The sequence below is a fragment of the Globicephala melas genome, chromosome 8 (genome assembly GCF_963455315.2).
Source record: "Globicephala melas chromosome 8, mGloMel1.2, whole genome shotgun sequence".
Taxonomy (NCBI): Eukaryota; Metazoa; Chordata; class Mammalia; order Artiodactyla; family Delphinidae; genus Globicephala; species Globicephala melas.
In genome coordinates, this window is record NC_083321.1 from 47,235,484 (window position 1) to 47,248,692 (window position 13,209).

The 13,209-nt window shown below is 47.9% G+C and overlaps 1 protein-coding gene across 5 annotated transcripts in view; it reads right to left on the reverse strand.

Annotated features, from left to right (window-relative positions):
• The window catches only part of PPFIBP2 (PPFIA binding protein 2), a 159,370-nt gene that overhangs the window by 20,592 nt on the left and 125,569 nt on the right, over positions 1–13,209 (reverse strand). For 4 of the 5 annotated variants that reach the window (XM_070046151.1, XM_070046149.1, XM_060303557.2 and 1 more), the window contains exons 15-18: positions 9,412–9,550; positions 8,223–8,255; positions 7,652–7,793; positions 6,843–6,971 (exon numbers count right to left, since the gene is read on the reverse strand). In XM_070046151.1, coding sequence (XP_069902252.1) covers positions 6,843–6,971; positions 7,652–7,793; positions 8,223–8,255; positions 9,412–9,550 — 443 coding nt within the window. The remainder of the gene's footprint in view (positions 1–6,842; positions 6,972–7,651; positions 7,794–8,222; positions 8,256–9,411; positions 9,551–13,209) is intronic. The other variant, XM_060303558.2, reaches the window with a different exon arrangement.

A 13,209-nucleotide genomic window follows, 5' to 3' on the forward strand; every position in this document is an offset into this window, starting at 1 on the left:
GACTCTAGAGTTTCCCGGGATAACCCCTGGTCTGAATCTCAGGTCTGCAGCTGCCGGGAGCTTGGGGCAGTTATATGCTCCTCAGGAAGCTGTGCTCACGTGTGCTATCAGTCCACATACACATGCACGCGAGCCGAAGCCCATTTGGATGAAGATCCACACCTGAATCGTGTTTTACACAGGGCTTAATACCGTGTTCAGGAAAATCCTTAGAAAACTAGGCAAAGCGTATCTAACATTAAGAAAAAAAAAACAGAAAACCTTCCTCCAATCAACAACAGTTAATGCCTTATTTACTAATGAAACGCTAGGGGCATTCACATTAAAGTTAATAAAAGAGTATTTTTTATCACATTAGTAACACTAGTCTGAGAGTTGCAGCAAATATAAGAAGAGACAAAAATAAAAATATAGCTATTAGAAAGGTAGAAATAAAAGAAAGCCATTCTTTTCAAATGATATGATTGCCCACCTAGAAAACCCAAGAGAACTCAGGAAGGTGGCGGGTTATAAATACACACGCTCCTAATGTTTATGACATACACAAATCAACAATTTTCTATATACCATCAATGCACAGATACTAACATTTTTGTTCAAATAATCCACTCACAGCAACCAAAATTATGAAATGTCTGGGATCTGTCTTTATAAGGAATGTGTGGGTCCTGTGTAACCGTGTGTGGGGATGGGGGGAGGTGGTAACTATGACACACAACTAAGCAGCATAAAAAAAGACATGAATAAATGAAGAGCTAGATCATCTTCCTAGACAGGAAGCCTGGGTATTACAAAGCCATCAGTTCTTAAAGACATCAATTTCATTTAAAGTGTAAAGGTAATGGTACACTCAAAATCCAAGTTGACTCCTGGGGGCAGGGGGGACATGGAGGTTGACAAAGCAACTTTATATTCTTTTTTTTTTTTTCCCCCGGTACGCGGGCCTCTCACTGTTGTGGCCTCTCCCATTGCGGAGCACAGGCTCTGGACGCGCAGGCTCAGCGGCCATGGCTCACAGGCCCAGGCGCTCCGTGGCATGTGGGATCTTCCCAGACCGGGGCACGAACCCGTGTCCCCTGCATCGGCAGGCGGACTCTCAACCACTGCGCCACCAGGGAAGCCCTATATTCATTTTTTAAAGGAGGATTCATGGAATATAGAAGACTAGCTATTCTAAAAGATTCCTTCCAAGAAAGTATTCCTAAAATGGTTAAAAAAAAAATTTTTTTTTAATGCCTAGATGAGGCATCAAAAATTTTCTTAAAGTGAGGGTGGGTGTTCCTGAAAGGGCCAGGATGACCATAAAGCACCATTCTAGAACAAGTGCTGGAGATGATGTGTACCTTAGAGCAGGTGCTGGTCACTCAGCCTGGAGCCTGGGTTTTAATGAATCATGAATAGGTGCAGATCCAGGTTCCGTGAAAACTGGAACTTATAAAACTTGGGGGCCCCGCTAAGAAAAGTACACAGTTTGAATATGGAATTAGGAACCAAATGACTATTTAGAATAAGAAAACAAATCACAAAAAATTACAAATCTAATCCAACTGAAAAAGATCATGAAATCCAGAAAAATAATATTTTTATTAATTAACTCCTAGCTATACCTCTATAGTACTTGACCTTCACGTTCGGGGTGCGTATTCTTCGCTTTATCATATGTCAACAACTCTATAACAGATGTCCCTCTGTATCTGCAGGGGATTAGTTCCAGGATCCCCGTAGACACCAAAATCCAGGGATGCTCAAGTCCCTTATATAAAATGGCGTAGTTCACTCAGCCCTCTGTATTTGCGGGTTCCGCATCCACGGATTCAACCAGTGGAAATCCGATCTGCAGTTGTTTGAATGAGTGGATGGGGTGGGGCTATATTTTCTGTGAGAAGCTTTCCATCTTTCTTCTAGCATGACTGACCAATATTCTTTTGTTATTTTGATAGTTTTTTTTAAGTTTTAGCTTCACAACTTATAAATGGTATTGTCAAATACATTTTTAGAATCATCAAATTTAGGAAAACCTCTATCAATTGTCTTTTAGATGCGAGCTGTAAAATTCCATAGCGTTCAAGTTTTTTAGTGCTAATCTTAAATATTCTATTCTTTGAATTGATAACATTTACTTAATGTCCTTGTGGCTGTTGCATATTAGGCAACATCATCTTGGTCAATGTCAGTATATCATGTAAAATCAGCAAGAAATTTTCATCTTTTGCCAATGTGTTCATATAATTCACTTTATATGAACAACACTCTAGGAACCTATTTACTATTTTTGTTTGGAATTTATCTGTTGCTCTTAGTGAATGATTGCTTTTGGTTTGATCTGGGATTTTTTTTTAAATTATCAGAATAGTTTCTCAATTTCAATGCTCATTTTATCACCTTTATTTCATATCCTATTTTCAATTTCATTTATTTTCTGGTTTCTGGGAATTGGAAGGAAACAAATATTCTATGTATCAGAGGGATATTTCAGTTCTGAGGGGAAATAAGTGTTTTTGAGACTGTAATTTGAAAGCCTCTGTCCTGTAGACCTTTTCATAACACCCTAGAGCTCTGATGCTCCTCTACCCTCGATCGTCTTCCCATTTCCCCCTTTGTGAGTGGTCTCTGCTCTCCTAAGCCTGTGCTGCTCCTACAGTAGCAGACCCGGCTTCCCTAACTCCTGGGGTTCTGTCAGTGCCAGGGCCTCCCATACTCTTGTCCAGGGCCACAGCTGAGCATGCTATTAAGTAATTTAGAGATGACAGAGAAAGTACCTTTCATATACAGCCAAACCACTTGTTTTATTGACATGTTCCAAAACATCCCTCCAAATTGCAGTTAAAATGATGTGAGATTTATCAAATAGGCCATTCCCATGGTAGACGGAGAACACAGGGTACACTTACAACTGTATGTATGTATTTCCTTAGTAAGTGCATTTCTGAAAAGAGAGGACTTCTGTTTTGACTAAGCATCTGAGAGAACCGAAGCTCCTGCTGAGGATTTGGCAAATCTGATGATTGGAAAGAATTTCCACAGACTGGCTTCTGGTTTTGCAAATTTCAAATGTTCTTTCTTTTTCCACTACCCCATACTTCTGAAACCAAATGCCAGAGGACAAGTTCATTTTGGTACAAGATCTCTGACTTTGCATCTTTGTATCAGTAATGCTGGGCACACTGGCACATTGGAAGCCATTTTTATAGTAGGACAGCTAATTAACTAAACCTAAGTAAACCAGACATGAAGTGACTGCAAGCCACATAAACATAATCCCATTAAACCCAAACTAAATGGATCCCCAACTCAACCTCCCCATAGCCAGATCCCAAAAATGCCCATGGGTATTCCAGCATCGTCTGATATCAGGCAAAGATATTAGACCAACGGTAAGTTGGAGTAAAGAGTCAGCAGTCTTAAAACTGTTTAAAATATCTTACTTATGAAAATATTTCAAAACACACGGCCTTGTCAATACATCGGTTGGACCCTCTCTGGACCATGGAAGGGGTCTAGGCAAGTAACTGACGTTGAAGCTTAAGCTTCCTTACATTCATGATAAACCTGACACTGACAGTGAATATGGGAGAAAGGCAGTAAAATGGGGCCTGAAGCAGGGAAGCAGTCTGATCAGAGACCCCTCATAAGCTAGAGTCCCTAAGGGCAATACACTCTGTAGACAAACTCAGAAAACGCCTCCACAAGGATGGGATCCGGCCATGCGGCTTTCAAGACTTAAACATTACACTCTGCTTTCTCTTGGGGGAAAAAAACCTCTCTCACCACACACCAAAATAAATCCCCAAATAGATGACTTGTAAAGTTTTAAAAAATCACTTTTTTAAACTCATAGTTTAAAACCAGTTTTTTAAACAATCAGCAAAAAATTTTAAAACAAAATAATGAAAGAAATCACAAAGGAAAAGTTGATGAACTTCATTATACACAAACCTGAAAATTTCATATATCCAAGTAAAATTCTGCAACAAACCTAAAAAATAATTTGTTACAACTTTTAGATGTGGCTTAGTATCTTAATATGTAGAGAACAGATAGAAATCTATAAGAAAGATATTAAATAAAAGATATTAATAACTAAATAAAAATGGGCAAAAATGCACACAGTTCACAAAAGAAGAAATAAGATAACAAACATGTAAACTAAATAATAAAAATGTAATTTTTGGAGGTCTATAAAACTAGAACTTTAAACAAAAGCTGCAATAACAATGCTGACAAGGCTGTAGGTGCGACAAGCACTCACTGTACAGCAGGGCCGACGAGAACGTAAATCAGCAAAATGGGGAAAAAATAAAAAAATTTACTCTTATAACCTGAGGGAGAGTTCCTATGAAATGTCATTATCAAAGTGTTATATTAAAAAACAACTGTTTCACTGGAAAAAACGGATTGGGACTGGAAATTTTCAGTAACAACAGACTTCCTATAGGAATGTTGGTGACAAAATTTTTTTAAGGCTATACCTAAATATCTACAAACTATAAATACCAGAGGACATTAGCATATAATTAGATCACATTTCTGTTTAAGAGTAATAAAAGCCTTTCCTTCCCACCAGCAAACTCATTTTTGTTACCGTAAGCAGAGCGTAAGCAGAGTGGTGATAAACATACAGTCTCATCAGGCCTTCATTCCCTTTCTCCTTGTCATCCATTGCTACTGTTTACAAAGCACAAAGACACCCAAACAAAGCAACCCTGTGGCTGAACTGCAGTTTCGCCTTCGGCAGAGAAGGTTCCCTACGCTGGTTGCCCCATACCAAAGGGACTTGTAAGATGGTGGATGGGCCCTAAGGAAAAATACCTGAGGGTCTTAGAAAAGTTTTACACCCTGACCAGTGATTCCCCCTTCAAGAATCATTCCTAGGGCTTCCCTGGTGGCGCAGTGGTTGAGAGTCCACCTGCCGATGCAGGGGACGCGGGTTCGTGCCCCGGTCCGGGAAGATCCCACATGCCGCGGAGCGGCTGGGCCCGTGAGCCGTGGCCGCTGAGCCTGCGCGTCCGGAGCCTGTGCTCCACAACGGGAGAGGCCACGACAGTGAGAGGCCCGCGTACCACAAAAAAAAAAAAAGAATCATTCTTAAAGAAAAGCCAGAAGTGGAACAAAAATCCATCACTCAAGCTCTGGTGGCTTTATTTTTTCATCTCAGAACCATCAGAAACACTCACGCCTGAGGCCAGAAGATTGCCAAGCAGATGAGAATTCTCTTCATGGACTACATGCATATGCTTCCTTTGGCTCATTTTCTAATGTCTCCGAGTTGGTCTCTGCCTTCTCAGACCATGTGCTTAGATTCTCCAGCCTCTAAAAGCTAACGTTTACTGAGCATGTTTTGCGACTAGAAGCGTAAACACCACTCCACGATCCTGGAGGAGCAGAACCAGGAGGCTACGCGTCCTCAGGTTTCTCTGTAAGGCACCTGGAGGATGGATCTGGGGATGCTCGCCAAAGGTCCTGAGTGTGTACCTGGGAGCGCCTGGCCAAGCCTAGGGACCTGAGGGGGGCTGAGTGGGGAAGCGGGGTGCATCTGTGTGTGCTCCCTTCTTTGGCGGGGGTCAGGTCTGTGAACGATATGCTGCACCAGGGAAGCATTCTTCCCCCTTCATTGGGATCTAGACTGTATGGTTTCTAGAATTAACACGTGAGTGGTGCACATCTTACTCAGTAATTACCTGCACTTGGCACTGGTTTATGGCAATCTTAGGGGGATGAAATTTAAGAGGGTTAAATCTTACTTTTCACTGTTTGGTTAGATTTAAAATGTCACAGTCCAATCCTGAGGAAGGCCCCCAGAAGCCTGACCTTGGCTGAGCAACTCAGACTTTAGGAGATATTCTGCTGGAGACAATGTATCGTGGGAATCATCTGATGGGAGCAGAGGGTGCAGAAAAGGGTTTCCCTAAGACGTAGGAGTAAAGATTCACTTGGGCAAGTCGGAAGGGAGGCACTCTTCTCAGAGTAGGGAGATCTAAGGAAGGGGGGTAAAGCTGGTGACTGGAGGGGGTCCACCAGGGCGATCTCTGGGAAAGTTTCATTACTGATGCTTTTTCATTAGGGCCTGATGGGAACAGTCACGCAAAACTTCCCATTTTGATCCCTTTACAACTCCCTCCAGTTAAGCCTTCAGGAAGGTGTGGTACAGTGTGTCATGAGGGATAAGGGCAGACTGGCACCCCGGCACCCTTCTGTAGAGGTCTGTGTGGAAGGAGGGGACCCCGCCCCGGGGGAAGGTGCTGCTCTCTCCCCAGTCTCCCAGGGGAAGGTGACGCTTGAATGGCAGACAGCTGATACCAGGGTTAGATGTGCAGAAGCTCACATAATCTTCATAAGAACTTTCACAAATACTTGTTTTTGACCCACCCCCACCCCCACCCCCGTCCCACTTCAGAGATCAGAAAACTGAGGTATAGAGAAGTTACAGAACCTGGTTTAGGGCTCACTGCTAGGAAGTGGTTAAGCAGAGATTCCAACCCAGGTCTCTGACTCCAGCATCTGTGCTCTGAATGGCTACAGCGGAGCCTCTCAACCTATCACGCCAAGGCCCTGCCCAGAGTGGACTGCAGATGTGCAGAGCTGCTGGGGTTCTCAGGGGGGCCGGAGCGCCACCTCCCGCCCCAGCACCTCTGGCTATAGGCAGCCTCTGCCTTTACCTCCGTGCACCTATAAATAAGCGTGAGCAATGTCCACACATGTCAAAGGGGAAAGGTCGAGAAGCTCTGCACTAGGGGGTCCTGCCTTCCATCTCTGGAGGCTCTGGGGCATCCAGCCCCCCTTCCCACTCCAGTGTAGCCAGGATTTTACACAGTTCCTTGGAGATGGACTGGAGGGAGCCTTACCTTTTCTGACCCTTGGGGTCTCTGGTCCTAGAGAGTCTTGGCCCTGCAGTTGCCCGGAATCCACCTCGTCGAAACTCGGCCACCCCTGGGGCATCGGTGTTGAAATTTCCTGACTGAGTTCTTCGGATTCTGTGTGGAGAGGAATCCGTGGAGACGTCAGAGGGCAGGCTGAAAGCCTGTAGTCAGTGCACGCCTCCCACACAGGGCCTCACGAGCCATAACCAGGGCTCTGGGGCACTGGGATGGAACCCCTGCCTCCCGGTGCTTCCCCAGAGGTCCAGCATCAAGACCTGTGACAGCTCCTTGGCCAGACCCAGCCTCAATTCTAACCCTGCCTCTGGGATTGGACCCCTCTCCCCGGGGGTCAAAGTGCAGGTTGCTGCCTGAGAGGAGGCCCCAGTTTGTGTCTCATTTCACAGACTCAGTCAGCAGGGCCAGAAAGGACTCATCTTTCTGTCCTCAAAGATTTCTTAAGACACAGACTGAGTCCTGCAGAGGAAGAAACGGGTCTCACCCATGTACCTCTCCAAAGCACATATGTAAGCTTCAGAGGATGTGCTTAGGGTCTGTGGGACGGAGGGATGCCTAAAATGAATGACACGTAAGGCAACCGGCTGTATTTAATGGGCTCCGTTCATAGTTCTCCTTCTCTGGGCCCTAAAGAGTGATTCAAGGTCTCCTCTACACATAACCACTCTGTACTCACTGCTATCCCAGCATCTAATTATACAGGGGGTTATGGAGATGTTTTGCCCACTCAGGGACAATATTAATTCCAAGCAATATAATTACGGTCATCACCGACTTACTTTCCCCAGAATTTCTTGATGCCTTTGGGGCTCCGTTTACCATCTGGTGTCAGGGGAGACTGGGGGCTGGACTCGGTGCCCGAGGACGTGGGTGAGAGGTCATTGACCACAGCAGTGTCATCCCAACCACTTTCTGTGTCTCCTGAGATTGAAAGAACGGAATGATATGTGAATGACAAGAAGGAATGTGACCTCTGTAAACCTTTTCCCTGAGCCTGGGCCAGCCCTTCAGTGGGAGTCAGGAAGTCTGCCCAGCTCTGCCTTTAGGACAGGGCTTTACAGCAAGACCTCAGAGACCAGCAGGGGCTCAGGCACACTCCAGGTTTTCTCTCTGGGGAGTTAGCGAGCTTAAGGTTTCAAATCTGGGTGAGCGAATGTCTTCAAATTCTAAGAGTTCGGGGTCCCAAAACTTGCAGGGTAACTCCAGCAAGGAGCTTCCTCTCTTTTCCCCCAGGGAGATGCGGGAATACGAGCCGGAGGGGGACGTGGCTGAATGTTTCGGAAAGGGAGGGTGTCACCGGAGGGAAATAAGGGAATCTCGCTCCCCACCTCACCTGGAAGGGTACAGTACCTAGCACGGGGGCACTGACACTCCGGCCACGATCTCCAGCCAACCAAGAAGCAGAGAAGCCACACGAAGAAGCAAGAGAGGCCAAAGTCCAGCCCAACAGAGTTATAGGGAAGCAAAGAAATAAACAAGAGTCATCAAGCAAGAGGGAAACACTCAAACAGAAAGAAAACTAATCCCACGAGGAAGGATGGGGGTGAATGGTGACTGAGCCTGACCTACAGGGTCACGGCGGCGAGAGGCAGCCCTATGTGAGGGGACTGAATGCTCCTGGTGTCGCTTCCTGGCCGGTGAGGGGCGGGGGGCAGCGGGGACTGAATACACCGGGCCGCCCACTGCTCCTGTGTGGGTGCCAGAGCTCACTTAGATCAGACGAGAATGGTCCGAAGCTGTAGGAAGTCCACAGTCTGAGTGTCGCTAGGACATACTCATCTGGAGTTCCTGCAGCCAAAGGCAGGACTGGCCAAGGGCAGAAGCCAACCCTTAGTGGGGAAGCCGAGCCCTCCTCCGCCAGGGAGGAAGAGTCAGGGGGAGGGACGGCTCTGTCGGGACCAGAATGTTCTTCTCTGGGCCCCTCTGATCTGCTGCTGCTATTGGGGAGATACAGCCTACTGTGCAGAGACCTCCATTTCAGATGCTAAGCACCAGAAGGATACCTGGGGACTGACAGCCTTGCCCAGTGGCCACTGATTCCACTTCTCTAAGGAAACGCTCTCCCTTGGAAGAGCACATGGTATCATCCTATGGGTAATGGGGAGGCTGCAGAGAGGAAGGCGGAGACAGGAAAGAGATCAGGAGAACAGAGGAGGAGGGGGTAGGGCCGGGGAGGGGGGAGGGGGTGTCTAAGCGGGAGGGAAAGAGGAATGACGGGAAGGCCAGGAGCAGGTGGAGAGAGAAGGAAGACAGGAGGAGGGGCAATGGGGGTAGAGTAATTGCAGGTGGAAAGAAGGTGGGTACACACCCTGGTTCTCTTGGGCTCTGACGTGTTTCTGGCAGGAAACCTTGTGCCCAGACAGACAGCAATCACCTCTAGACGTGGGACCACCCTGAGGTAGGACTTGTCCCAGCCACCCGTGCCCACCCCCGTTCTCCAATTGTGGGCTATGGCGGGGGGTGCAGGGACCTCGTGCAACAGTGGAAATGCCAAGGCCGAGGCTCCAGAGGCCGCCAGGCCTGGCGCCTGGACACTCACTCAGCCTCAGCAGGCCGCTCCCTGCAGGGTCATGTGGGGAGGCAGTGGGAGAAGATCTGGCAGCCTCTCCGTTGGGCGTGGCTCCTGAAAGCTTCCCAGGTAACGTGGGGTACTTGTGCTCCACCAGGAAAGGGCCGTCCTATTGGAAGGAGAGGGAGAGAGAGCCTCAAACCCAGTTAGGAAATCTCTAGATGCAGAAACAACTCCCCGTTCTCTAAGAGCCATTTTTAAACTTAGGCCGACTCGAAGACCCCTCAAAAAGATTATTCCAGGCCAGGAAATGGGATCAGAGCTCTGAGAAAGAAAGAAACTTGCCCAAAGCCACACAGTGAGATGGGGACAGAGTTGAGCCCACATTCAGGGCTGACTGCAGCCGAGTCCAAGCAGAAAGGGAAGCCTTTGCCATTTGGCCTCGCGCTCAGAGGCTCAAGGAATCAACAGCTGTGAACTACCCTTCAAGCTCTTTGAATACACAGACCAGAATTCCAATAAAAGCTATACCTATGGGCTTCCCTGGTGGCGCAGTGGTTGAGAGTCCGCCTGCCGATGCAGGGGACATGGGTTCGTGCCCCGGTCCGGGAAGATCCCACATGCCGCGGAGTGGCTGGGCCCGTGAGCCATGGCCGCTGAGCCTGCGCGTCTGGAGCCTGTGCTCCGCAACGGGAGAGGCCACAACAGTGAGAGGCCCACATACCGCCAAGAAAAAAAAAAAAAAAAAAGCTATACCTATTGCTTTATTGTATGTTTAGAATATATAATATTATCTATTACTTGTATATTATGATGATAGTTATTTTGAAAAATACTAGGTTAAGGTGAAGCAAGATGGTAAGCACACACTCGGGGGGAGGTGTGAGCAGAAGCGGGCCAGAGGGCTACATGCCAGCACGGAGTTCCCCAGGAACTTAGGACCACAGTCTGCACGAGGTTCAGCCCCAGTGCAGTGGGCCCCGTGCTCGGACCCCAGCCACAGAAAGGGTCGCAGAGAAACAAGTTGATTTAAAGGAGAAGAAGAATGGCGCTTGTTTGGTCAAGAAGGATTTAATGGGCCGCCCTACATCCACAAACCTGAGGGAAACACAGCGGAATGCATTTGAGTGAAAAGAAAAGAGAAATCAAAGCAACGTTACCAAGGTAATCAACTGTGGATCACTTAACCGGACCCAGAAGACAAGTAGAAAAGAAGAAAGACAAAACCGATTTCAGAACTGACGAGTCAGTAAAGTAATGGGACACTTCAGTGATAGTAACATCTTTTTTTGGTTTTGTTATAAATCTATTTATTTATTTGGCTGTGTTGGGTCTTCGTTGCTGTGTGCAGGCTTTCTCTAGTTGCCGCGAGCGAGGGCTACTCTTTGTTGCGGTGCCTGGGCTTCTTTCTCATTGCGGTGGCCTCTCTTTGTTGCGGAACACGGGCTCTAGGCACACGGGCTGCAGTAGCTGTGGCACATGGGCTTAGTTGCTCCGTGCCATGTGGGATCTTCCCGGACCAGGGCTCTAACCTGTGTCCCCTGCATTAGCAGGCAGGTTCTTAACCACTGCGCCACCGGGGAAGTCCCCAGCGGCGACATCTTTTGAAGTTTCATTTAGTTAAAAGCCAAGTGCCCAATAAATTTCTGAATTCAGTTTGCTTATAAAGGCATGTCCTGGAAATTGTTTGAAATCCAATTCAGTCATTGAACACTGAATACTAATCCTCTATAAATCATCTCAGAAAGGAGAGATACGAGAACAGTGGGCTAAATTTTCAAAGGATTCTGAAGGAACTGGCTGGTGAAGTGGAAATAATTGGAACCGTAAAAGATGGAGACCACACAATTTTTAAATTCATGATGACCCATGAGGTACAGCTGAACCTGATCAGACCTGTGGTCAAGACCAACAGTTTCCAAATACTAGCCCACGCCAGGGCTGCTTCATAATCACCTGGGACACTTGTAAATATACATTCCCAGGGCCCAACCGCACCCATGAATCAGCCCCTCTGGCAGGGCACCCCGGGAGTCTGTGTTTTTAAAATGAATCTCAGATTATTCTGACGCACAGTCAGGCCCAGGAACCACTGATGGTGGGGAAGGCAGAATTCAAAAAGTTTCAAGAACTGAAGGGCATGTCTCCCAGCTCCAGATTATACAGGAGATGTGGGAGTGGGGAGGGCTCAGGAACAGATCTCCTGTTGCATCATCACACAGGCCTCCCTAAGGCAGGGCAGAGACAACCAAGGCCTCCCATGTGGGCTGCCTTGGGAGGTCGCTGAGGAACTGAGATGTAAAGAGGGCAGAGCCTCCTGTAAGGCGGGCTTCAAAGGCGGCCCAGACCTGTGAGAAAGACGATGAAAGGAACCAAGGGCAACAGAAAGGGCTCTCTCTCAGCTCTGCTCGGCCAAGAGAGAAGCTAGGAAGGAAGGACTCACTGCTGGAGAAAGGGGTGCAACATCGGAACACGACACAGAGGAAACAAATGCTCGAGGTCGGTTCTGCGCCTGCAGTCTCTGAGAAGAATAACCCTGGTTACAGGAGTGGGGGATGGAAATCTCGGGCAAGGAGCAGATGTGGCTGGTGACCCAGCTGCCCTAAAACAGCACAGAGGTAGCACACCTGAGCGGGAAGACCCCAGGCTGTGAGTCAGACCGACTCGGGCCAAACCCTCACTCTCTTGAGGCCCTCAGAACCTCAGTTTTATTGTTTCTAAATAAAGAATAACAATTCCCGCCTCTGGCCTAGCACACGAGGACAGAACTAAACAGAGGCGCAGAGAATTACCCTTTGCCCAGGGTCTGGAGCGACAGCAGTAAGCACGACCTCAGTCCCTGGAGCGAGGCGTGCACGGGGCAGACCCCATCTACAATATTAGGCTCAAGTGTGGCCCAGGGCACGACGCAGAGCACGCAGCGAGGACCAAGTGCTCATCCTAAGGTGACAGAATAGAAACTTTAAGGGCTTCTGCCCTGTGCACATGAGAAGATGGTAGCGCAGAGAGGGGCTGAGGGACTGCAGTTCTAGAGCTGTGAGGAGCAGGGGAGACTGACTCCCTCCACGGACTCCACAGCGAGAGCCGAGCCGCAGATGCTCCTTCTAGGGAAGCCCAGAGATGGATCTAACAGACAGAGCTGGAAGAGAACACAGGGGGTGTCTTACAATGTCATGAGCTCTCAGTCACAGAAAGCAAGGGCCAGACACCCATGTGAGGGGACGCTACAGAAGGATCCTTGCACCTGAGGCTGAGTGTGCTCCTGGGTTTTTTGTTTGTTTTAATTATTATTTATCTTTGGCTGCGTTGGGTCTTCGTTGCTGCGTGCGGGCTTTCTCTAGTTGCGGCGAGTGGGGGCTACTCTTCGTTGCGGTGCATGGGCTTCTCATTGCAGTGGCTTCTCTTGTTGCAGAGCACGGGCTCTAGGCGCGTGAGCCTCAGCAGTCGTGGCTCGTGGGCTCAGGAGTTGTGGCTCGCGGGCTCTAGAGCGCAGGCTCAGTAGTTGTGGCGCATGGACTTAGCTGCTCCGCGGCATGTGGGATCTTCTCGGACCCGTGTCCCCTCCATTGGCAGGCGGATTCTTAACCACTGTGCCACCAGGGAAGTGCTCCTGGGTTTTTTAAATCATGACTTATCAGCGCAGAAAGGATGAGAGCTGTCATATACCTCTACTTGTGTGCTGAGATCATAATATCCCCCTTCCCAGAGATCAGATCTACTTTGCCTTGTCAAAGAGGAATTATTAGAGCCTATAAGATGGAGGAGATGATAAGAAATCCTATCCCACAGATAATAGAGATGAAAGCACAGGATCCAGCTGGGTGCACA